Source organism: Seriola aureovittata, chromosome 7, assembly GCF_021018895.1.
Source record: "Seriola aureovittata isolate HTS-2021-v1 ecotype China chromosome 7, ASM2101889v1, whole genome shotgun sequence".
Lineage (NCBI taxonomy): Eukaryota > Metazoa > Chordata > Actinopteri > Carangiformes > Carangidae > Seriola > Seriola aureovittata.
The window spans coordinates 5881155-5905153 of record NC_079370.1 but is presented as its reverse complement, the minus strand read 5'-3'; the positions used below and the strand labels follow the sequence as shown (position 1 = coordinate 5905153).

Here is a 23999-nt window from a genome sequence, read left to right as displayed (position 1 = left end):
GGAACATTGGTAAATTGAAGTTTCTACTGATATTGTACATGTCGGGTGTTTAGGGAACATCAGTAAATTGTAGCGTCTACAGATATTGTGCATATGAGGTGTTTAGGGAACATCAGTAAATTGTAGTGTCTACCAACACTTGCATGTGAGGCATTTAAGGGAACATTGGTAAATTGTAGTGTCTATCAATGTTCTTGTGAGGCGTTCAGAGAACATACATAAATTTTAACATCTACCAAAAGCTCGTGTTCAAGAACATCTGCAAATTGTAGCTACAGGAAACAATGATCCGGCTGTAATGACCCACAGTAGAAGTTAAGAATCAACAGATGAGCACAGATCATGTAGAAATATCTTTAGTTTTATTGAGGACTTTTCCTCCAGCAGCAAACAGAACACAGCAGGACGGTATCAGCATGAACACCGATCAATAGATCAGCCAATAAATCAACCAATCAGTCTGAATGATCGGGCGTGTTCGCTCAGAGGATTTAAGGATCGTTGGGTGAAATCATTCAGTTCTGCAGCAGCTGGTTTGTAGCAGCACAGACTCTTTTATTACTAACATCACTTTTCTGTCAGTTTGCTCCTTTACATTCAGATTCAGTTTTTGGACAGAGTTGTTGAGTGACAGGGTGCGCTTCATTTATCCATGTCAGTGTGCCGCTTGTTTTACGAAGCCGCAAGAGAATAAACATGAAGATAATCAAAGCGCTGCATTCACTTCACTGTGTTTGCTTCAGTGATCTACCTGTGGTGAACCGATCTGATTGGACAGGGTTCAGAGACACACCTGTGACTCTGTGTGGTAAATGATTCATTCAATATAAAACACAGTTGGATAAAAAAACTTCTGAACTGGTATGTTTTGTTCAGGTGCCACATTGAGACATTAGTTCAGTCTGACATAAGCAGCACTTCATGTGATAACGTGAAAACCAGGTTCAGGTTCACCTGTCTGAGTCCAGCACTGAGACCGACAGGTGTGCAAAAAAACAGTGACAAAAAAACGTTCTGTAGAAAAAAGCTGTTTGTGTTTTTATATGAGAAAAAGTTTTGTTTTGTGTTGAAGCAGAATTATCATATAATCACATAATCACATCGTCTGTAAAATGGATAAATTCCTTCAACGTGAAGCAGAGAAAATCTTCCAGCATCTTTAAATCCACCTGGTTTCAGTCGTGTTGTTCGTCCGGCTCGTCTTTGGCGTAACGTTATAAACAGCTGGCGTTCAGTCTCAGCTGTCTGACAGAGATCATCTCAAGGCGGGTTAGAAAAATAAAAACCTGATCCAGCAGAGACAGAACCCGGCGCACAGTTCACTTTGAGCCAGCAGAGTCCCATAAAGACCTGATCCTCAGAGAGTCTGTTGTGTGTAGGATCGTCCTCTGGCTCCTGCAGGGCCCTGAACCACAGCTGTGATCACAGGTTTGATCCCCGTCCAACAAGGCACTGACCCCCCCCGGCTGTTTTATCACACCGAGACACATTAATGTGGAAATCATCAACCAGGGGTCAAAGGTCACGGGTTTTATTCCCGAGCGTCCGCACGGTCACTGCCGAGGTGCCGCTGAGCAAGGCACTGATACATCACTGTCACGTCGACAGCGTCTGAGTTCACGGAGGGTGAAGGAGAAATCCGATGACTGAGTGGATAATAAAGTCATCATCATCTTCATCATCTTCATCGTCTTCATCCTCAGTCTCCAGCGCATGACGCCCCGCCCTCCCTCCCCCAGACCCGCCCCCAGGTTAAAGAGGAGGCGACGTCTGGACTTTCTGAGGGACTGTGGGTCGGAACGGAGGAGCAGGAGGAGCAGGAGGTCGTCTACAGAGACACAAACACACAGTCAGCTCAGGGTTCATGGGGGGGGGGGGGGGTCTCAGCTACACTGACTTCCTGTTTATCAACATCATCTGTTTATTTCAAAACTACTGGTCTGGGACTGGTCTTACCTGTTGGGGGCAGCTGCAGGTGCGACGGCTCCATGCGGGGGTGGTTTGGTGCTGGGGGGGTACCCGGGGTGCGGGGGCAGGTAGGGGTTGGACGGCGGCGCCAGTGGGCGGGGCTTCTTGGGCACCAGAGGTTTGAGTGGGACAGGAACCTGCAGAGAGAAGAGACAGTTTCACTTACCACAGATCAGTTTCATGATCGTGTTGTCATCAGCTGAACTTCACTCGTCAAACTTCTCATTACAACAGTGACGCACACGTTTCCAGCTTCCTCCATCTTTCAAATTAAAAGCCTTTCAGCGACTCAAAAGACATGACTGCTTCTTTTCCCAGTGAACTTTTAATGTGAAACATCTGCAGGAAGTTGATTGTGGCTGATGCTGGTTGAGTTTAAATCAGAGTAACAGTATAATGACAGAAGGAGAGAGAGAATTTTTTTAAATTCTTTTCTCCACTGATAGAAAAATGTCCGCCAGTGTTTCTCAGTGTCAGGCGAAACTCTGACACGAACCAGGAAGTGACGACGTTAAGAAAGGTCCCTAAATGCCTCGTGCCTGTCAGGCATTCTTTCCATCTGTCTCCAACATCCATGTCCAACCAATCACCTCAGTCACACCACATCTCACTGACTCCTAATTCAAACAGTTTGATCAGCAGATCCCAATAATCACAGTGATCGATTCATCTGATCTCAATTCACCAATCAAAACAAATCACACCAATAAATCACTGATATCAGATAGAATTATTCTGCTGCTCGTTCACTCACTGTTCTCTCTACATGCTAACAACATGCCAGCTACATGCTAAGAGCTACCGGCAGGCAGGTGTGGTGTACCTGTGCAGGTGAGATGGGGTCGGGGGGGAGTGGCTTGTTGGGTGGAGCTGGTCGACTCACCAGCTGCTGAAAGGTTAGTGAGGAGGAGGAGGAGAGAGAAGAAAGACAGAAGAAGAAGTTTGGAGGGCGCCTCTGAGGTCACATGGGTTACAACATCCAGATGTTCTCTGTGCTGACAGTAACATCCATATGTTCTGTGTGCTTACAGTAACATCCAGATGTTCTTTGCTGACAGCAACATCCAGATGTTCTTTGTGCTGACAGCAACATCCAGATGTTCTGTGTGCTTACAGTAACATCCATATGTTCTTTGCTGACAGCAACATCCAGATGTTCTTTGTGCTGACAGCAACATCCAGATGTTGTGTGCTTACAGTAACATCCAGATGTTCTTTGCTGACAGCAACATCCAGATGTTCTTTGTGCTGACAGTAATATCCAGATGTTCTGTGCTTACAGTAACATCCAGATGTTCTGTGCTGACAGTAACATCCAGATGTTCTCTGTGCTGACAGTAACATCCAGATGTTCTGTGCAGGAGGGTGACCTCGTGACTAAAACCCTGCTATGACTGAGCTCTCAGCTCCATGGCAACCATCAAATAAATAACAAAATAAAATCACAAAGAACAAACAATGAAAGTCAGTTTTTATGGTGAACACCAGGAGCCTGGTTTGTAAACCTCTGACCCAGGAGGTCAAAGGTCAGATGATCGAGTTAATAAACGTTTGTAATAAAAGGGAAAAGACGTGAGAATCATTGATGTTCATTAAAAACAGATGACATGCAAATGTGGTGGTGACTCATGAAGCGAAGACACACACAGGACACACAGCGACCACACACTGCAGGTAGCGGTGACTGTACCTGGTCGGTTGGGGTGGGGGGGTCGGTTGGGGTGGGGGGGTCGGGGGGCAGAGGCTTGGTGGGGGGGGCCCGTCGCAGTTTATCAGACTGAAGCAGCAGAAATAAAAGTGAGAAGAGTTTAAAAGGATGAAACGAGGTGAAGATCAAACGTTCCTCCAGTTACAGGAAGAGTTCAACTTCCTGTGAGATGCTCACATCCTGTTTTCTTCTTCTGCAGCTCTGAGCTCAGAGACATTAAAAGTGAGCCTCCTGCTCATTGATCAGTTATGAAATCCTCTTTCCTGATTGGCTGCTGACAGCTCAGTCCAGAGTCCAGTTCAGGTTCTGGTTCAGAGACAGTTCAGACTCTCTCTAGACCTGTTCAGACCTGATCCGATCACCAGCGGTCAGCTCTACGTTCAGGTGTGAACACACCTGAGACGCCTCTGAGACCCGATCACTCAGAGCACATTCAGTCTGGAGTCTGGACCACATGAGACCACATGAGACCACATGAGACCACATGAGACCACATGAGACCACATGCTGTTCACAGTGTGAACGTCATTGTGTCCTGGGTCTGTTCATCTGCATAGGAAGCAGGAAGTGGGATCTGATTACAAATGGTCACTGAAGACAGATGTTAATGCAGGTGTGAACAGGACCTGAGTCAGTCAGTCAGTCAGTCAGTCAGTCACGGAGACCAGACCCTGTACTGGTCTCTCCTCATTGGTTTCCAGTATAGTTCATTCTTGTTTTTAAGATTCTTTTATTAGATTTAAAGCTCAGTGTGGAACCAGGAAGCAGGAAAGTCACCTCCCTCGGATCTGCAGACCAATCACTGCTCTCCATTTCACACACACACACACAGTTAAAATCAAAAAGTATTTTCAGTTGCTGGAGCAGTTTACCACTAACCATCACTGACAGCTTTAAACCATGTCTGTTCTTCAGCCTGTTCATTTACATCATGAACCCAACTCTGATTTTAATCTATTTCTTTATTCTGTTTTTATTCATTTACTTCCTCTGATCTACATGTTGTGTTTTTATTGGACTGTAAATCATCTGTCTGACAGGACTTGAACGTCTCACTGTCGAGACAAAGAGAATAAGAAGAGGACGATGAACTCTTCCTGTGACAAACTACAGCTGAAAAAAACTCTTATTTACACTGAGACTCAAACACATCATGCACGACTGAACCAGGACGACAACAACCACAGACCACAAAAACAACAACAACAACAACAACACAGACTCACACACTGACACGTGTATGAACTGTTAGTCAGCTGCAGCAACATGAACTCAGACATTTACACACGTGAACTCGTCCAGGTGAGTTCAGGTGAAGTTACCTGCGACTGGGATTTTAGGGCGGGGTCAGGGGGGAGTGGCTTAGAGGGAGGAGCAGGTCTGTCATGAACCTGATAGGAGAGAAAACAGGAAGCAGAGGCACAGAGTGACAGCTGAGACATGCACAGGAGGAGCATCTACCAGAGGTCAAAGGTCAGATGTGTTAATGTGAGCTAACAGCAAGAAAAGAGAGAAAAAAAACATCTGCAGTTGTGGTGTGCTGTCACTTCCTTCTGCTTTTCCTTTCACAACAAAACGATGTTGACAGAGGCTGTTTCATGAACTCTGAGACTCGAAGCGTCAGTGTTTTAAATGTGAATCATCAAAATAAAATCCTTCATTTCACCGTCAGCTCAGGTTTTACTGATATCACCATCTTTGTTTTTGTGGCTGTTGGTTTAAGTCAGTTTTTGCTGTATTAATACTGAGTGTTATTTGTGTTTTTATTTATTCCTGTTTCTACTTAGTGAGTTAAAATAAAAGAAACACCAACATTCATCACTTCACATGTGAATGATTGTGAAGAAGAAGAACATCTGACTCTGAGTCATAATTCAACAGTAGAGATCTCTCAGGTCAAAACAAACCGACAGACATGTCAACACAGCTCAGCTGATATTTACATCTCAACAGCATGTGAACAGTGATCAGCTGATTATCTAAAGAAGCCGTTTGTATCTTGTATCACATCAGGAGATCAATATATTCTGACATTCATATGAACTGATGTGAACTGTTGTCCTTTCTTCTTCTTTCTGTTTGGGATATCTTCCTCTCCTCTGAGCTCTGGCACTACAGTTCCCATCATGCTTTATGACGCATGCAACAAATATAGTGTCACCAAGAGTAAGTCAGTGTATCTGCATCAAATGAACAGCTGTGTTAGAAAACATCTGGTTCACTGATGAAAGGTCAAAGGTACAAGAAGCCAACTACAACTCCCATGGTGCATTTCACTACCAAACAGCCAATCACATGTACTCTGCAGTTATGACTGAAAAGAACACAAAGCTGCAGTTTTGGAGAATGAGATGTATTAATGAGGAGAACGATGACATCACACCCTGCTCACTCACTGATTGGTCGGCTGTGTGGAGGTGAGACAGTGGGCAGGATTGAACTTTGAACTATTTTCTTCTTCACACACTGTTTTATGGAAACACACAGTGACACGTGAAGACTATGCTGTCACGAGTTCACTGACGATGTCAGTGATTAATCGAACAGCGATTGTGACTGATTCTTAATAATTTAATTGATTAGAAATAAAACAGCAGAGGACGAGGAAGGTTCGGTGAGACTGTGAGAAGACGTTGTGTAGTTTTCTCTAGTACCTGGATCAACCACTGGTTGGTGCCTCTTACTGTTTAATGAGGTGGAGTTAAACATGTCCACCCATCAAATGATAAAACAAACGCACCTCCTTCAGTGGTTAAACAGACAGAAGCTCCATGATCATAATCTATGATCCAGGAAACTCCACCACTGTGTTTCATCAATGAAGCAACTATTGATCGTTAATGTGGTTGATGGTCGATTAATTAATTTCTCTTCTTAATTCAGAGAAGTTCTGTGGATTTTAAAAGTACAAACAAACCTGATCAAAAAATACTTTTATTTTATTTTCTAAAATGTTTGTTTTCTTTGTCAGAGTTGGTGAGGTTGCTATGGTTACCTCTTTGTGGGGCGGGGTCAGTGGGATGTCAGTCGGTGGGTTCAGGTGGTACCTCAGCGGTCGGACCTGCTCGCCGTTCCTGCCGTCGACTCGCTCCATCGCCGGAGTTCTGACGAAACAAACACTCGTTACATCTACAAACAGCTTCTGTATCTGTGGCAGAGACGTTCAGGGTCAGGCTCAGGGTCAGTTTTTCACAGTGTTGACTCCCTGAGCGTTGAACCACACTGTGACTAATAAACGACATCACAGAAACGAACAAACACAAACTAAACCGTCGTATCCAAACACGAGCTCCTCAACACACAGATCCTGCTTCGCTCTCGTTAAGAAGACGCCTCGTTTCGCTGCTTTTGCTTTTTCACACTAAACCAAAGAGTCGGTGTGACGCCGGCCCAACGTGTGACTTCATATGACACGTTCAGGGATCGGAGGCGTGAGCGACAGCAGCTCTGTGTCGACCTCCTCTGTCGACATGAAGGTGGAACAACGACACAACTTTCCCACCTTGAACAGGCTGCGGAGAAACTACACTTAAAGCTGCACCTTCATTACCCAGAATCCTCTCTGACTGATTGACACAGAATGACACCAGGAGGAAACACTCTGAGATCTGGATCAGTGCAGCTTTAAGTCTGAGAGGAGTCCGACTACAGGGACACACTACAGGTGGACCCAGCAGGTCTGACAGTACCTGGAGACGTGGGCGGGGTCAAACTCCAAACCCAATATGTCAGAGTGAGTCACACTGCATTATGGGTAAGAAAACACGTCAGACTCAGATGAGTTTATCTTTTCTGAATTAGCTTTTTCTGACACAGTGAGACATTTTAATTTAATTTAATTGTATTTATGTGTCGGTCAACAAATATATACTTTTACTAAACTTTACAGTTGTAAGATAAAAACATTTATTAACTGACTATTAACACATATATAAGACCAGTATTAAAGCCACTGTCAGAGGTAAAAAAAAAAAAAAAAAAAAATCATATCAAATTTATAAAAATTTTGAAAATAATTTACATAAAAACTTTTTATTTTCAATTATTTTATGATGAAAAAGTTTTAATCACAGAAATAAAACTCTATATTACTTATTTATGTTACTACATAATATTTCAATAAGAAAATCTAAATCTTATGAGGATAACTTATTTTTTATAAATAACTTTTAAATACTGTTTCTTCATATTGACAGATTTTATTGTTGTAAACGTATCAACTGTAAAACTGATGAAACCTACAGACAAAGATCTGCTTATGACTAATATATACTGTATAATTACCATGTATATGATTATATACTGCTCATACTAATTATTACATGTATAATTAACTGGACTAATATAAATATTATTATTATTATTATTACTAATGAGCCACTGGACACATGAATTTCCCCTAGAGGATAAATAAAGTATCTATCTGTTTATCTACACACACACACACACACACACACACACACACACACACACTGTGTGTTACCGGTTGTGTTGTCGAGCTTTGTGAAACGGGCTGTTCGGTCCCAGACAGAGGAGACTCCGCCGGAAACGAGGGAAGCGAAGAGCGAGGAAGAGGAGGACCACGGGCAGGATGAAGAGGAAGATGACAAGCATGGCGACTCGGACGGGGTCAGACTCTGAACACACACACACACACACACACACACACACACACACACACACAGGGACAGTGTTAACCACAGTCAGACATCAGACAGACGTCAGTCAGAGTTCAGGGTCGTCACCTCGAGCAGATCGGGCCGGTCCACTGTCCACGCTGCCTCCGTGACCTGAGTACCTGCAGTCAGGTGGAGCCCAGCCCACATCACAGTGACAGTTCTTGTTACTGTTACACACCTGAAACACACACACACACACACACACACACACACACACACACACACACACACACACACAGATTATAGTCCAACATGGAGACTGGGATTAATCCTGTTAGAAAGGGTCAACGCAGGTCATCAGAGTTCAGCACACTGATCCTGACCTGAGCTCAATCTGGACCATCACATCACATGAACATCAGGTTTCTGATGCTCCAGAAGAAAAGACACAAAAACCACAGAGGAGGATCATGTGACTTCAGGCGGCGAAGCACCGACAACGCCATGGGTGAAGACTGTTGTGTAGTTGTGTAGCTGTGTAGTTGTGTAGTTGTTTAGCTGTGTAGTTGTGTTGTTGAGTAGAAAACGTTTCCAACAGTCGACTTTGATAACAGTCAAACTGAACTTTAGTGACCTGTGATCAGATCATGTGACGCCTGTTTCTGACTGAACTGTTTAACCTGATGAGTTTCTGTCACTCACCCCGTGACCGTTACACTTCCCGCGACACTCGTCCACGCCGAACACCGACGCGTCCTGACACCTCCGGTTCAAACAGGCCTGCAACAACAAGACAACAGGTGACATGAAGGACACAGAACAGTCCGACCCCTGAACACACTCAGACAGAGAGCAGCATCCAGATGCTATCACCTCCAACAGGTATTATTATTGTTATTATTATTATTATTATTATATTATTATTATTATTATTATCCAATCAGTGAAGTACAACTGTAATAGAACTTATTAAATCTTTACTCTTGTGTGTTTCAGCATCACAGGAACCCAGTCTCTTTCTGTCTGACAAATAAAACCTTTGAATCTTTTTGAAATATTCTGCTTCAGTGTTTTTAATTTTCTCATTCATATATTAGTTTTTTCAGATGCTACTCGTGTCTTGTTCCATTCTGAACCCTGAGTCCCCCCACAGGCCCGCAGGGGGGGCGCTGTCTGACCTTTCCGGGGCCGCAGGCGGTGCCCTGGGCCACGGCGGCGGGGTCGGACACATCGTCTCCCAGGTGGAAGAAGGTTCCTCTGCAGACCAGGTCGCTGTGGTTGAAGTGCACCGTGGTGGTGAGGATCTCTGCGTTGGTGCCCAGCAGGGGGCGCTCCCTCCCCCCCTGACACTGGACCCTGCCACAGTAAACGTCCCTGCAGCAAAACACAGAGGAAGACATGGAGCACGCTTCTACAGGACGGGCTCTAGTACTCTGTCTGTGTACTGTGTGTACTGTGTGTACTGTGTGTACTGTGTGTACTGTGTGTACTGTGTGTACTGTGTGTGTACTGTGTGTACGGTGTGTGTACTCACGAGTGTCCACAGGGGATGTAGGAGCCGTTGGTCAGCTGACCACAGTTTCCATATTTGTTCCCCTGTTTGTTGACTGATGAGAAACAAACAGCTGGAGCAGAGGTGGCGTCTGAGACAGAGAGAGGGAGAGAGAGAGAGAGAGCGAGAGAGAGAGAGAGGAGAGAGAGAGAGAGGGAGAGAGCGAGAGATCTAGGGTCAGTATGAACTGGTTTAACCTCAGGATGAACTGGTCTAAGATCAGTGTAACCCAGTTGTGGCCCAGTATAAACAGGCTTAGGCTACAACTGGTCCTGGACCAGTTTAAAAGGGTTTTCTTCAGTATAAACTGGTTCAGACTAGTTATGCTCCTAACGACTAATTTCTCTGTTGAATAAAATTTAACTTGAGATTAACTGTTTAATCTAAACGTAAGAAAAACCATCAGATGTTAAATGATGTCATACTGGTCCTGATCACACCTGCAGTAACATCTGTCTCCACATCTGCCTCTAGTGACCATGTTATTGGATCTCACTTCAACTCTATGTACAAATCAACATGTATGTTATTTCTGTTCAGAGAGAGAGAGGGAGAGGTCAGAGAGGTTTATCAGCTGGTTGAATACCAGCTGTGCCTCAGGATGAACTGGTTTAGACTGGTTTGGATTCAGTATAAACTGGTTTGGATTCAGTATAAACTGGTTTAAGTTCAATTCAGTTCAACTGATGGTGTCTTACTGGGGCCCCACAGCATCTGGCACTGGGTGTGCATGCTGGCGCAGACTCCTCCGTAGCAGTAGGAGGCGCCGTCCTCGCAGGGCTCTCCATTCTGCAGGAAGACGTTGGGGGGGCAGTGGGGGGAGGAGCCGGTGCAGAACTCTGCGAGGTCACATTCCCCGAGCGGCTCCCGACACACTGAGCCCGCTGCCCGCAACTGAGGAGGGAGGGGGGAAGGAGGTGAGGAAGGAGGCTCAGTTTGAAATAGTGATGGAGAGGAAGAGGAAGAGGAAGAGGAAGTCGGAGCAGCTTCAGTCTTACTTTACAGTCCTGGCAGCAGATTCCATCAGATGAACACTGAGCTCCAGGAACCAGCCGACAGGTGGAGGCGTTACAGCACGGGTCATCACACTCCTGACCAATCAGAGCAGAGAGACACATGAACAGGAAGAACAACACTAAAGTCTCCGACACAGTTAGTGAGACAGGCAGACAGGTGAGCAGGCAGACAGGTGAGCACCTCCAGCAGGCCGCAGTCACACTCCTCTCCTTTCTCCACGTACAGGTTCCCACAGCGCGGCCCCCCCAGCAGGTGGTCCGGCTGCGGCACGTTGAACAGACACATCCCGCCTCCGTGCAGCAGGCTGACGGACAGGTCTGCGGCGCTGCAGCTGCTGAACTGCTGACCCGGCATGAACCTGAGGGGCGGAGCCACCGATGTATGAAGAGAGCAGGTAAACAAAAACCCCTCTGGTCTGAAGAGACCTGGATCATAAACTGTTCACCTTTACCTGTAAACAGGGGCGGGGTCAGTCTGTGGGCGGGGTCAGAAACACTGATGTAAAGTTTGAAGGGCGGGGTCAGAAACACTAATGCAAGTCTGTGTAAAGTTCTACTGACCCAATGAAAGTTTGTTTTGGGACAAAGTTCTGATGATTTCAGAGAACATTCTTCATGGACGACTGACCCAGTAAAGGTTCTGCTGACCATGTGAAATGTTCTACTGAGTGAGTGAAGGGTTCTGATCTTTGAAAAGGTTCTGATGACCTGAGGGAATGTTCTACCTGCCATGGTAAAGACAAAGCTTTAGTAGTGCCTTGTGTTTAGATTCTGGTTCTGTCCCGGGTCAAATATTGACCTGGCTGAAATGATCTGATATTGTTCCAGGATAAAGACTCAGTACTGACCCAGTTGACGGCTCCATGATGCATCCTCCGAGCCGCGGTTCGTTCTGACAGGCGCAGCGGCGTTCGGCGGTGTCGTGGCTCATCCCCAGATTGTGACCGAGCTCGTGAGCAACAGTGGAGGCCACGCCCAGAACGCTGACCAGGTGATCCTGGAGAGAGAGACAGGTTTTCTACATCATCAACTTCAAGGTTCTCATCTGAAAGACTCTGAGACTCAAGAACCTCAGTTCCCTTCATAAAGCTCTTAGATGGTGCAGGATCACATCACCTGTTCTACTCAAACCCACGACATCACAGGTACACAGGTGATGTCTCAGCTGGTGATACTCACCACGTTGACTCCTCCTGACCTATCTCTGGAGCACATGGACGACTGAGACGCCATCCCCACCGTTGTGCCGTCAAACGACCCGCCCCTGTGAAATAAAACCACTGTGATCATCACGAGCAGTCATCGATCGGTCCGAGACTTTTATTCTGGTAAATGTTCCCGCCCTACATGACGAGCTGGGCGTTGTCATGGCGAAGGCGCGGCAGCAGCTCTCTGGTTCTCCACTCCAGGAAGTTGTTGAGAGTGTCCGTCGGACTCTTCTCCACCCGGATCTTGTCTCGGTCGCTCCAGATCTCCAGACCGGTCAGCGCCACCCGCACGTTCAGAGGGCGATAGAACTAGAAGATACAGAAGAAGGACGCTCGGATCTGTCCTTACAGCAGATATACAGGCAGGTCAGAGGTCACAGGTCACAGGTCTCACCCAGTCCACCTGGTTGGCCACGTCCAGCATCCGGTACATGATGGTCTTGTTGTTCTTCTGGTAATTCAGGAACTGTGAGGAGCAGATGTGACGTTTACACCAGAGGTTCCTTTTTCAATTCTTGACCCACTTAAAAATCTCAGAAATGTTTGGACCACGTCCGACTGTAACAATACGGAGGCCAACTAATAACTCTGAACTTTTTATTCTAATGATGAAAACTTTTTTAAACTTTTTTTTTTAGCATGAAAATATATTTTGTTTCAAGGGTAATTCTATTTTATTTTTTACACAACTTGATTTATAATCTGTGATATTTGCTAAGTGTCTCTTGAAAAGACCTTTTATCCTTTTTTATGTCCAGTTTTAATTTGTTTAAACATTTAAAAACATAATTTATATACATATATTTTTTTATATCATACATATTTTCACCAAAATTGTACTATTTTTCAAAAGATTCATCGGCCCACTTGCAATACCTTCGTGGCCCACCAGTGGGCCCCAGGCCACAGGTTGGGAACCACTGGTTTAGAAACTACAGAAGCTGGAAAAATCAGTGTTTGACATTTTCACCTCAATATGGACATTAATGATTGGTCGATTTTCAAAACTATAGATAGCTGATTATTGTTCTTTTGATCGACTCATCAATTAATCAACTAATAGTTTCAGCTCCAGTTTGAAGCAGATTCCAGTGATGACATGTGTCGGGTCTGTGAGATTCAGCTCAGCAGGTGACAGCGATTGATCAGCTGATCAGGTCAGTTACTTATCAGCTCCACTAACCAGAGGAAACCCTGCAGCCATGTTTCTTATACACACTGTGATTTCCACGAGTTTAAATAAAAGGTCAGAACAAACATCTGATCACACACACACACACACACACACACACACTGACCTCCTGGTGGTCGACCACCAGCACCAGCTCGATGTACTTGGTCTCAGACAGGATGTCTCTCTTCCTCTGCAGACAAAGCAAACGGACGACAGAAGTCAAACAGGAAAATCAGCAGAGCCACATGTATCCTCACTGCAGCTACTGCTAACTGCTAACTGCTAACACCGTCACTGCGCTAACAGCTCAGTGGATGTTTGACAGGCGGGAGTAAAGTGTGAGGAGGTGCTGACTGAAGGTCTGGACTCTCCTTGATCAGACTGCAGGTTTATGTTCTGAGCACCTGCTCTAAATACTACAATACCCATGAGCCTCAGCTCTTGTTGCTATGGAGAAGAAAGTCGTCAGAAAGCTGAGCTTCTTGTAGCTTAGACTTTGTGTTTTCTAAAGGGGGGGGTCTCTCACCCTGTGTGTGTGTGTGGAGCTGTGGATGGGCGGGACAGCGGTGTGGGAAACCCCGCAACCTCCAGCTCTGTCGCCCTCCAGAGGACTGGTGGAGAACAGCAGGTGGACTTCCTCTTCATCACCTCCTCCTCCTCCTCCGCTTCCACCACTGCCATCTCCTCCGCTCTCCCCTCCTCCCCCCTCCTCCTCCTCCCCCTGGTGGAGGTGCGGGTGACGGAGGCCGTTGTCCTGCGGCTGCAGCTCGAAGCTCAGCGTGGAGTTGATGGCGATGACGCCTCTGCAGGAGGAAACACAGTCAGCTGAGAAATCTTTAATTTAAAGTTCGGTTTTTCTCATGTTGAGATGAAGAAGCTGATTCTCCTCTTCACAGATCTCAGATAAAAAACATCAACATACGACACGTGACATCAAGCATCAAAACCAACATGTGATCTCAGTTTGGTCTAATCAGCTTTATATTACAATAGACCTCGAACAAACTGCAGCTGCCACTAAACTCTTTATATTTATTTTTATATTTGCACATCTACAGAAAAGCCTACAGTGCGTTTATATATGTTATTGTATATAGTACTTCTAATTGATCTTATTTATTCCAGATTCTGTTTCTATTCTTATTTTATTTCTTTATTACATTTTCCCTTGTGTTGATGTTTCACTCTGAATTTCCTCTACAAGGGATCAGTAAAGGTTCATGTCATTTGATCTTATCTCAACTTATCTCATCTCATCTTATCTCTTATGTTAACTTATCTCTTATTTCATCTAAATTTATCTTATCTCTTATTTTATCTCAACTTATGTTATCTCAACTTATCTTATCTCTTATCTTAAATTTATCTTATCTCTTATCTTAAGGAGGAAAGATTCTTTGTTCTCAACTCAGGTGTTAAACCTGCAGGAGTTATGACATCACAGCTAGACTGGAGCCAATCAGGGTCCAGTATGTAACTGACACAGTGTGATGTGGAAACTTGAAGAAACAAACTCTGAGAACTGACTTTACACTGAAGTGGGAAACATCTGGTGTCCAGATGTTGGAACTTTAGAAGTCAACGATATTTACAGATTCAGATGTTCTAGATTTTTACACGTAGATGTTTTAATTTTTAACAACTGAAATGAAGTTGGTGTAAGTCGTACACGATCTGAACTCTGTTTTTTAATGTTTGGTTTTTTTTACTTTCTGGGTTTTGATTGAAGTGACGTCTCACAATGTTTTTCATCTAGAGATAAAGACAGAACTTCCTGTTTTTGCAGCTCAACACTGAGTCAACCACTGACATTTTCTTCCTCAGGCTCGTCTTAAAGTCAGACAGTAAATCTGCGGTAAAACCAAAAGCAGGAACTAAAACAGGCTAAAGTTCCACAGACAGTTCAGTACCATCAGTCATTAATATCAGATTATGAATGAGTCATCTAATCTGTTCACTGCTTTATACTGAGCGCTGTGTTCTCAGTTTGCTCCTTCATTAAAGCTGTAACAGTGTTGATCTGCAGGGACAGAGGTCTCTGTGTTCAGCCGGTCTCTGGAACCGGGTCGACCCGCTGACCCTGAAAACCACAAATTGGACCTGGTCACTTCACGTGAGCCGATAAATAAACCCACTAATCCTCCTTCGGCCTCCACCCTGTGTGCTGCAGAGGTCAGAGGTCACTCGCATTGATCCGGATCAACCTGCAGAGGGACTCACGTTTTGTGCTGAGAACAGCCAAGAAACACAAAGGCCTGACACAGAGTAAATCCTGGACTCTGGACAAACCGGATTGGAGGTTTTTAGGTTTAAAGAGATTTAGTTTTTATTTTCTTTCACTGTTGTTGGAGAAGATGTTTTTCTCTGAGCAGGCGGGAAGTTTTACGACGGGTCAGTCCATGTGTTCTGGACTCAGCTGGACTCTGTTTCTGTCTCTCAGAACGAGCTTTTGGAAACAGACTAAACATGACGACGGCGTCCTGATCTGAACTTCTCTTGGACTGAGACGCTGACATTAAAGTGGCAGAGTCTTTATATGTTTTAACCCAGTAAACAATCAATCAATCACAGTGTTGTGAATGTTTAACTTTGACATCTGTGATAACTTCAGTTATAAAGAACTAAAGTCTGTCACCTGCTCTACGACAGAGGGAGTGTCTCTACACGTCTCGTGTTGTTGGACTGAGACTCAGTTCACTCACATTAAATCACAACATGAAGAAGCTGAAACTGTCTTCTCTTGAATAAATGAGTGAAATGATGTGTGTGCAGATTAATTTTGTAGTGATCGACTGATCAAATTAAAATAAACAGTCGTGAAAATATGGAATACCAGAAGGCACAATATGAGCTAGGATTATTTCTCATCAGAAATAGGAAAACGACACTGGCTCCTTTAGTTGAGTAAACAGTGTTTTTACGTCCATATTCTTCTGGCTTTATTCTGCAGATTCTACAAATCAGTCGAAGCTTCAGCAGGTTGATTCAGAGTCATCAGGTTCTGTAAATATGGATCAATACAATGACGTGTTGACATTACAAAATGTTCTTTTGAATACTTCTCTTGTTTTGGAAAAGTAAAACATAGACATAATAAAACATATTCAGTATTTCCCAATAACTCATAATGATGCGATCGTTTCATTCATGTGACCTGGACCTGAATAACGGGATGAAATGGAGTAACCAATTAAAAAAGATTCATTGATCTTCTAACTGGATCCAGAAACATGCGATGACATTACATCACATGACATCACATACAACATGTGTGTGTCCACGAGACAAGAGGAGTTACTGACCGGAGTCCGGAGCAGGTGCTCAGAGCCACTCTGGACTGAGGGAACCCTCTGACGCTGCCGTGGTAATAACAGTGAGTCTGAGGACGACACAGCAACATCTGTCACAGCTGGAAAACACAACACAGACAGACAGAGGACAGACAGACTGTGTTCACCGACTCACCACAGGGTGGGCTTTCACAGACACCCCGGTGCCGTTGGGCAGGTAGTAGAAGACGTTGGGGGGTTTGGGCAGCAGGTCGCTGCAGAGAGAGAGATGAGGTCAGACTCCATGTGGTTCATGTTTTTGATTAGTTATTAATTAACTGACAGGAGGAATCGAGGCGGGATGATGGTCTTAACTTGTCAGGATGACCGTGTTGTGTTTAATGTCACACTGTAAATCAAACTCACTGGTTCTTCTCCAGGTCCAGCAGGAAGAGTCGTCCTCCCACCTCCAGTCCACACTGCAGCCGGTCAGGGTGTCCGTCCTGAAACAGACAGGGGGAAACTTCCTGTATTCACTCAGCTGATCCAACAGAGACGAGCAAAGAACAAGGACAACTTGATTAATCAGAGACGAGGATGTAAATTGTTTTGATTCGATGTTTTGTTTTTAGTCTGAAATTGAATTTGTTTCCTCCACATCCCTGTTAATAACTATAAAGGAAAACTAGATGTGTGTATTTCCATGTTTCCTGCTTTGAGTTTTTCTCCTGGTGCTTTAGGATGTGGGCGGGTCTGAGTACATCCGTTAACCAATCAGTGTGTTTTCCTGCCTCTTAATGCAGCTGCTCTTTGAAGAGGAGACACTTCCTGTCCGACACCTCCTCGCTTTCTCCTCTCAGCTCCACAGGAAGGGAAGGTGTGTGTGTGTGTGTGTGTGTGTGTGTGTGTGTGTGTGTGTGTGTGTGTGTGTGTGTGTGTGTGTGTGTGTTAAACTAAATCCAGTAAATATCCCAGCAGACATCTCCATCCAGAACCGATCCAGTCTCTGGTCCACAGCTGCTGAGCTGCTCCAGGATCCAGGTGAACTGGGTCTGGACCAGTTCAGTGAGTCATCAGCTGAAAGCATTTGGCTCAGTCTGAAACTGAAGCGTGTGACACTTCACCTCTCTGCTGCTGAGGTTTAGAGACTTGGTTTCTGATCATGTAAACGACTGGTTGTGTGATCTATCACAGTGAACCGCAGCGTCCCTGTGGACCAGAGGGTGACGATGCCGTTCGAGTCCAGCTGGAGTTCTGAGATACACCTCCTCTCTCACGATGACAACTTTAGTTTTTATTCTAGTCTCATGAAAAATGTTTCTCAAAGTCACATGTTTAAATAAATATGAAACTCTGGCCCTGCTGACCCTTGCCCCGGAGACATGTTTGTCTGACTGTTTCCACGGTGATGACTGACTGATCTGAACTCGGGGCTTCTGACTGAGATTCAACAGAAACGTTCTGGGTGGAGTTTTCCTTTAAAACCAGCAGAATTCCCCTCTGAGGTGTGTTTGTTTTCTCCACCCGCTCTGGCCTCTGGACTGTGGTGGGGTCAGACCATTGTGCAGCAGGATGGGGGGGGTTCTGGCTGAGTCATGCTCGGGGGGGGGGGGTCTGACTCTCACAGCACAGAGGAAACCAGGTCAAATTGAAGTTTGCAACATGAAGGTCTGATCCGTCCAATCAGAGACCAGCACACAGACATGACACGCCCCCTTTAGGGTCATGTTGGAAATGTGTTACATTAACATCGTACTTTGTTGGTCAGAGCTTTCAGCCTTATCTTGTGGTCCTCTCCAGCTGATGACCTCACTCTGTTGTCATGGAGATCGACTGGTTGTTATCACGAGACTTTAACATGGAGGACGAGCCGCCTGATAACAACTGAACCTCGTCACGCCTGCTGAGGAAGGCCATAAGACGTGCCTGAAAGTTCTGGTCAAAACAATAAGTAAATCAAACCCATCAGCTCAACTACAACTTTACACTTTCTATAGTTCGAGCAGGTTTTAGTTTCAGTCCGAGGTTGTCAGACTCCGCCTCCACCTTCACCTCAGGTGTGTGATAACAGGACTGACCTGAGATCAGCTGTGAGAATAAGAACTTCAGTAAACTCACATTCAAAGATGAAGACGAAGCATGAATGTTTTAACTGCCGTCACGAGTGTCAGGGACTCAAACTACCAACCCTCCAGTCAAACAGCTGACAGCTCTGAGTCTGACCGACCAATCAGGAGCTTCCAAACAAAGTCGACTGAACAGCTGATCTCATGTTTCCATGTTCAGCTTCACTTCAACATTTCTTCTCTGTTCACTCATCAGGTCTCTCTCTTTCCCTCTCACTGTTCTCTGCTGCCTCTCTCGCCCACTCTCACCATCTGTTCACACCCTCCTCCCCTTCAACATGTTGTTCCCCTCTCTCCCCTAAACTCTCTCTCTCTGTGGTGAGGTCATGTCTCTCGCCCGCTCTCCAGATGATGTCACAGCTGCAGAAACTCTGGGCGAGGCTCAGAGCTGCCGACCACAAGAAGAGGAGGAAGAAAGAGGAGGGGGAGGAGGAGGAAGAGGAAAAGGAAGAGGGCGGGAACAGAGACAGCGTTAGAGATGACGAACGTCTGGATGATTCTCACAGAGAATTCTAAACGTCCCGTTTCCTGTTTCTTCTTCTTCTGCTGTTGTTCAGTAACTAAAGTTCAACATCAACCTGACAAATCAACACTGACGTTCTCTTCGTGAGCAAAACGAAACATCTGCCAAACATCTGCCAAACATCATCATGTCAATCAGTCAACGTTGAGTTTTGATGTCGACCTGATTTTCATGTCCATCTGTCCGACGTCAGAGTCGTTAGAGTCACATGACGACTGCTGGTTGAACTTTTATAATCAAATCAAATAATTGAGAAATTAACTTTCAAACTTTAAAGGAGCTTCGGCCATCATTGTCTTTATAACACAAGAGGTTTTAATCAAGCATCAACCTCCAGACTGAAACATGAAGCTGCAGTTCCTCCAACAACCACTAGAGTCTGGCTCCAACAGTGAGTCAGTCCTCATAGACTCCCATGTTAAAATGTCCAACTTTACAGCAGAAATAAACACGTTTACAGCCTGGTACAAAAACTGTTTTGGTCTGTAAAGCTAATTACCTGAAAGTTATGGAGGATTGAGGGCTTGGCCTCTTTGACTGACAGGTGGGCGAGCGTATACTCGCCACAAGCCGAAATGCACCAAAGTCTCGGCTCGACACATGCCCCTCCTCTTTGACCATTTCTGGATTAGCCGTTAGTTCAACGGAATCAGGGCAAGATGGCGCCAACAGACTCTGAGCTTCAGAAACCTGTGGGTGATGTCACAGAGGCAACATCCATCTTTATTTACAGTTTGTGGTTATAACACGTCCTCTGAGCAGCTGCATCTTCAGGACAGACTGGAGGCTACACTGAGGAGCCAGGCCGGAGCTAGCTGGTTAGCATGCTAACTTCAGTTGAAGAAGAGAAGTGACAGAGACAAGAGTCAACATTGGTGTTTGTTTCCACCTCTGGAGACAGATGTTGGTGAGTGACGAGATGAAGTTTCTTCTAGCCTGGGCAGTGAACAGCTGCTAATGCTAAAATTAGCTATGTAGCAATAGCTAAACTTACAGCTAGCTCTGACTAGCTGGTAAACATCTGAACGTCTGATAATTTCAACCATGAAAACGAATCGTGTTTCTTCATGTCAGCAGGCGACAGCTCAGACTTTTATTTTGTAGTTTCACCTCAGTGAATTAACATTAATTAGCTGCTGATGACAGACGTCTTTATAAATACATATATTATAAGCAGGAGTAAAAGTTCATTTAAACTGACTCTGAAGTAAGGAGCTTTTATTTTGGTGGTCTGCTCCTTTACACACCACATCACACCACAGTCTCTACTTTCTCCCTGTTTCCTCTCAGCTGGGTGGAGTCGGGATGGGCGGGTGTCAGGGGGTTTTTCTACAGGAAATGATCTCAGAGCCTCTGTCAGCTGCACAGGAAGGGTCCGTCCTCTAACGCCCCCCCCCCCCCCTTCTGTGGTCAGATCTCAAAGTTCCTGCAGGAAGCTCCTGGAGAAAAGTGTCAGCGCTCCAACTTCCTTCCTCTCTCTCATTAAACTGACTGTGGACCAGGAGGAACCGGTCTGGGCATGGCCCTCCTCCACACCACGCTCTGTCCCTCAGTGAGTGTCTTCGTGAAGACGTTCTGTCTTCAGCTAAAGTTCCTCGGGTTCTCTTGACAGAACTCTGCATTTTCACAAACATCTAACGAGGATCCAGTTCGTCCTGTTCAGGGTCAGGGAGGACTGGAGTCCATCAACCGATCCACACGAGGCACAGAGTGAAGATGATCTCCGCTCATACAAAGATGGAGGAAACCACATCACTATGTGACAATCACAGAGACACAGAAAATAACTTCTCCTACCCTCAACAGGAACCAGGTCTGCAGCTAACGATCAGTTCTGTCTCTAAAACGTCTTCAATGCATTTCCTTCTTCATTAATGCTCCATGTTTCTTCTTCTTCTGTGTTTTATTTGAAGTGTTGATCCATCAGAAGATATAAGAACCTTCTCAGTGTAGTTTTACATCTCCTCTCTCAGGCTTCTCTCTGGAGCTCTAGTAACAACAGGTCAGTGAGCCAATCAGAAGAGAGGAGGCTCTGAGCCTCTCTTCTGATTGGCTGACTGATTATCTCAGTGATCCATTAAAAATATAGCAGATTTCAGGTAAAAACACTCAGAGAAACCAAATCCTGCAAGGTTTGGATGGTGGGTCCAGGTGGGCGGGGCTTGGTGACTGCTTTGTTGTGACATCACAAAGTTCCAGAAGTCCTGACGGCTGGTTTTAAGGCTCAGTTTCTGAATACAGGCTGTGTGCATTTCTCTGTGAACTGAGGCTTTGATACTTTCACAGTATTAATATAGAAGCTAGAGCTGATCTATAATCACACTACACATGGACACAGACCTTTACACTGGAGGAGCTTTAAACTTATGCAAAGACAATTTTTAAGTAGTTTAAATTCTGTGTTTTTTACCAGCTCTGGTTTTCTTCCTCTCTGTCTGTGAGAACTTTTAACCTGCAGATTATTTCCTTAATGATGATGATGTAGAGCAAACAATGAGTTGAACAATTAATTAATCAACTAACTGACTGATGGTGCTGATGTAGTGGGTGTGTTGTTGTGTGTGAAATCCTGGCTCAGCTTCACCTGAGACGACTCTAATGACGACCACCCCCTCGTTCTTTATAAAGAAAGAACATTATTCTCATTCTTTATTGATCAGTTGAATCTTTTTTAATTAATCACTTAATTGAGTCTTTAAATTGTCATGAAATTGAAACCTCCTCAATCATTGTAGTTTATTATTGTCGTTGTGGAGATTCCTCTGGAGTCACAGAGCTCCAGAGATAAGTCGTTCGTATAAAGTTTTTGTTGTGACTCCTGATATAAAGAAATCTGCCAAACCTCTCTGTCATTAGTGATTAATCTTGTCTCACAGACAAACTGTGAATAAACTCAGAACATGAAGAACCACCGACAGTTTGATCAGCTGTGTTCGACTGTGGAGGGAAAACTGAGCTGCTCATAGAAGACTTATTTTGTTCCAAAGTTACGACTCCCATGAGGCTCTGAAACAGGCAGACTCCCATCAGGTAACCATGGCAACAGGTGGGGGGCCTCCTGCTTTTATTTTCTCAAATGAGGAAAGGAAGGGTGTGTGTGTGTGTGTGTGTGAGTGTGTGTGTCCCACCCATCCCAAACATCCAGTTTCTGCTGATGGAAACCAGACTGAGATCAGCCTGCACTCACACACAACAACAGCAATACACCAGTAAAGCACTGGTGTAACACCAGTAATTAAACAGCTATACACCAGTAACAAACCACTATGAACCAGTACAACCTTTTAAAATTAGACACCAACCCCCAGTCCACCAAAAACCAGTAAAGCCAAGGAACAAACCAGTATAACATCAGTAATAAACCACTAAAACCAGTCAGAACCAGTGACCACTGACCTGTAGCGCTTCAGCGAGGCTCTGTCTCTGTCCGTCCACCACGACAAAGGGACGAATCTTCTCCAGCAGGGGGTGCCGCCGTCTGTCCACACCTGAGGACACAGAAAGACACTGAGCTGCTGGTTCTTGCTGGTTCTTGCTGGGTGAACTGGAATACAGGACGCTAGAGCTAAGCTAACATTTCAGCAGCTATCAGCTTATGGCAGATTTCAGTGTGTGTTTGTAGACGTGATTTCACAGTAAAAGTACTTCCGTATTTACAGTATCATGGTAAAAGTACTTCTTGTAGGAAGGAGGAAACTTTTTCATTATCTATTAATCTGTCCATCGTTTTCTTCATTAATCCATTAATCGCTCGATCTATAAAACTCTAGACAACAGAGAAAAATCAATCAGTTTCCCAACGTCTAGGGTGACATCATCAACTGTCTGTTTTTCTAAATCAACAAAATTCAAAGATATAAAAGTTAGGTCATAACAGGTTCAGACTATTTGATGTGTTTGCTTGAAAAATACTTCAACAATTAATCATTATCAAATAATTATTTTGTTTTGATTGATTGATTAATTGACTAACTGCTGCAGCTTTAATGTTTTAATGTAACTTAGACTTATGTAAAGTCAGCAGTGTCCACAGGATAAAACAACAATATTTCACTCCAGATGTCTTGGTAAAGTATCAGAAAGTACAAATACTACAGTACAAGTACTTTAAACTGAACTTAAATACGGTATTTGAGTAAATGTACTTAGTTACTTTCACCACCGTGTTATGTCCGTTCACTAACGGTACATATTCTCTTCTGTTACCTGTCACGGTTGCGGTCAGAGCGTCGGTACCGTCCGTCAGTCCGTCCGGAAGCAGAACCAGTCCGTCCTGCGGTGCCATCAGGGAGCGGGAGACAGTGAAGGCAGCGCGGCCGCTGACCAGCAGCAGGAGTAACGTTGCTGCGGCTCCGTTCATCCTCTCTGCGTCACCGGCAACAGGTCGCTGCTCTGTGATGTGTGAGCGTGAGGTAACCCCGTCCCGCTCCCGTTACCTCACCGTGTGGGAGCATCGGGGGAGGCTCCACCGAAACTCCATGCTGCTTCTTTTCCCGGTACCATCCACAGAAAGGAGCGGGTCAGAGCTGCTGCAGTACCGGACGACAGGCGGGGAAGTGACCATTAACTCGGGTCAATGTAGAGAGAAGAACCGCCCGGTCCTCCGGTCCCTCGTCTACGCAGCTCTGACGAAAACAGTTTCTATTCCTCAAAAACTACCGTTAGTAACGGGGGGACTCGGTTCGTGTCGGGAGTGTTCGTTTAGACACCGGAGAGTTAGGTTCATCGGTCCCCTGGGTCCCGACTGCAGCTAATTACCGAGGAATACTGAACCGCCCGTGTTTATACCGGTAGATGTCATCAAGCTAGGTGAAGCTAACCAGAGCTAGCGAGAGT

At 45.0% G+C, this 23999-nt stretch overlaps 1 protein-coding gene across 3 annotated transcripts; it reads right to left on the bottom strand.

Moving 5' to 3' along the window:
* Positions 1-340: 340 nt before the first annotated feature.
* adam15 (ADAM metallopeptidase domain 15) lies at positions 341-23977 on the bottom strand. 3 transcript variants are annotated; one of them, XM_056381620.1, is made up of 23 exons: positions 23370-23977; positions 22560-22651; positions 16941-17017; positions 16711-16789; positions 16548-16624; positions 13772-14048; positions 13370-13435; positions 12466-12537; positions 12211-12380; positions 12043-12127; positions 11712-11860; positions 11045-11222; positions 10846-10938; positions 10546-10741; positions 9830-9938; positions 9474-9669; positions 8998-9075; positions 8422-8533; positions 8160-8313; positions 6672-6780; positions 4999-5067; positions 1957-2105; positions 341-1828 (listed from the first exon to the last, which is right to left on the bottom strand). In XM_056381620.1, exons 1-23 carry the CDS (start codon positions 23521-23523, stop codon positions 1753-1755), a joined length of 2817 nt encoding a protein of 938 aa, XP_056237595.1. In that variant the 5' UTR covers positions 23524-23977; the 3' UTR covers positions 341-1752. The 3 variants fall into 3 exon arrangements, with proteins under 3 accessions (XP_056237595.1, XP_056237597.1, XP_056237596.1); XM_056381622.1 differs by lacking the exon at positions 4999-5067; XM_056381621.1 differs by lacking the exons at positions 341-1828; positions 1957-2105 and adding an exon at positions 3315-3745.
* Positions 23978-23999: the final 22 nt, after the last annotated feature.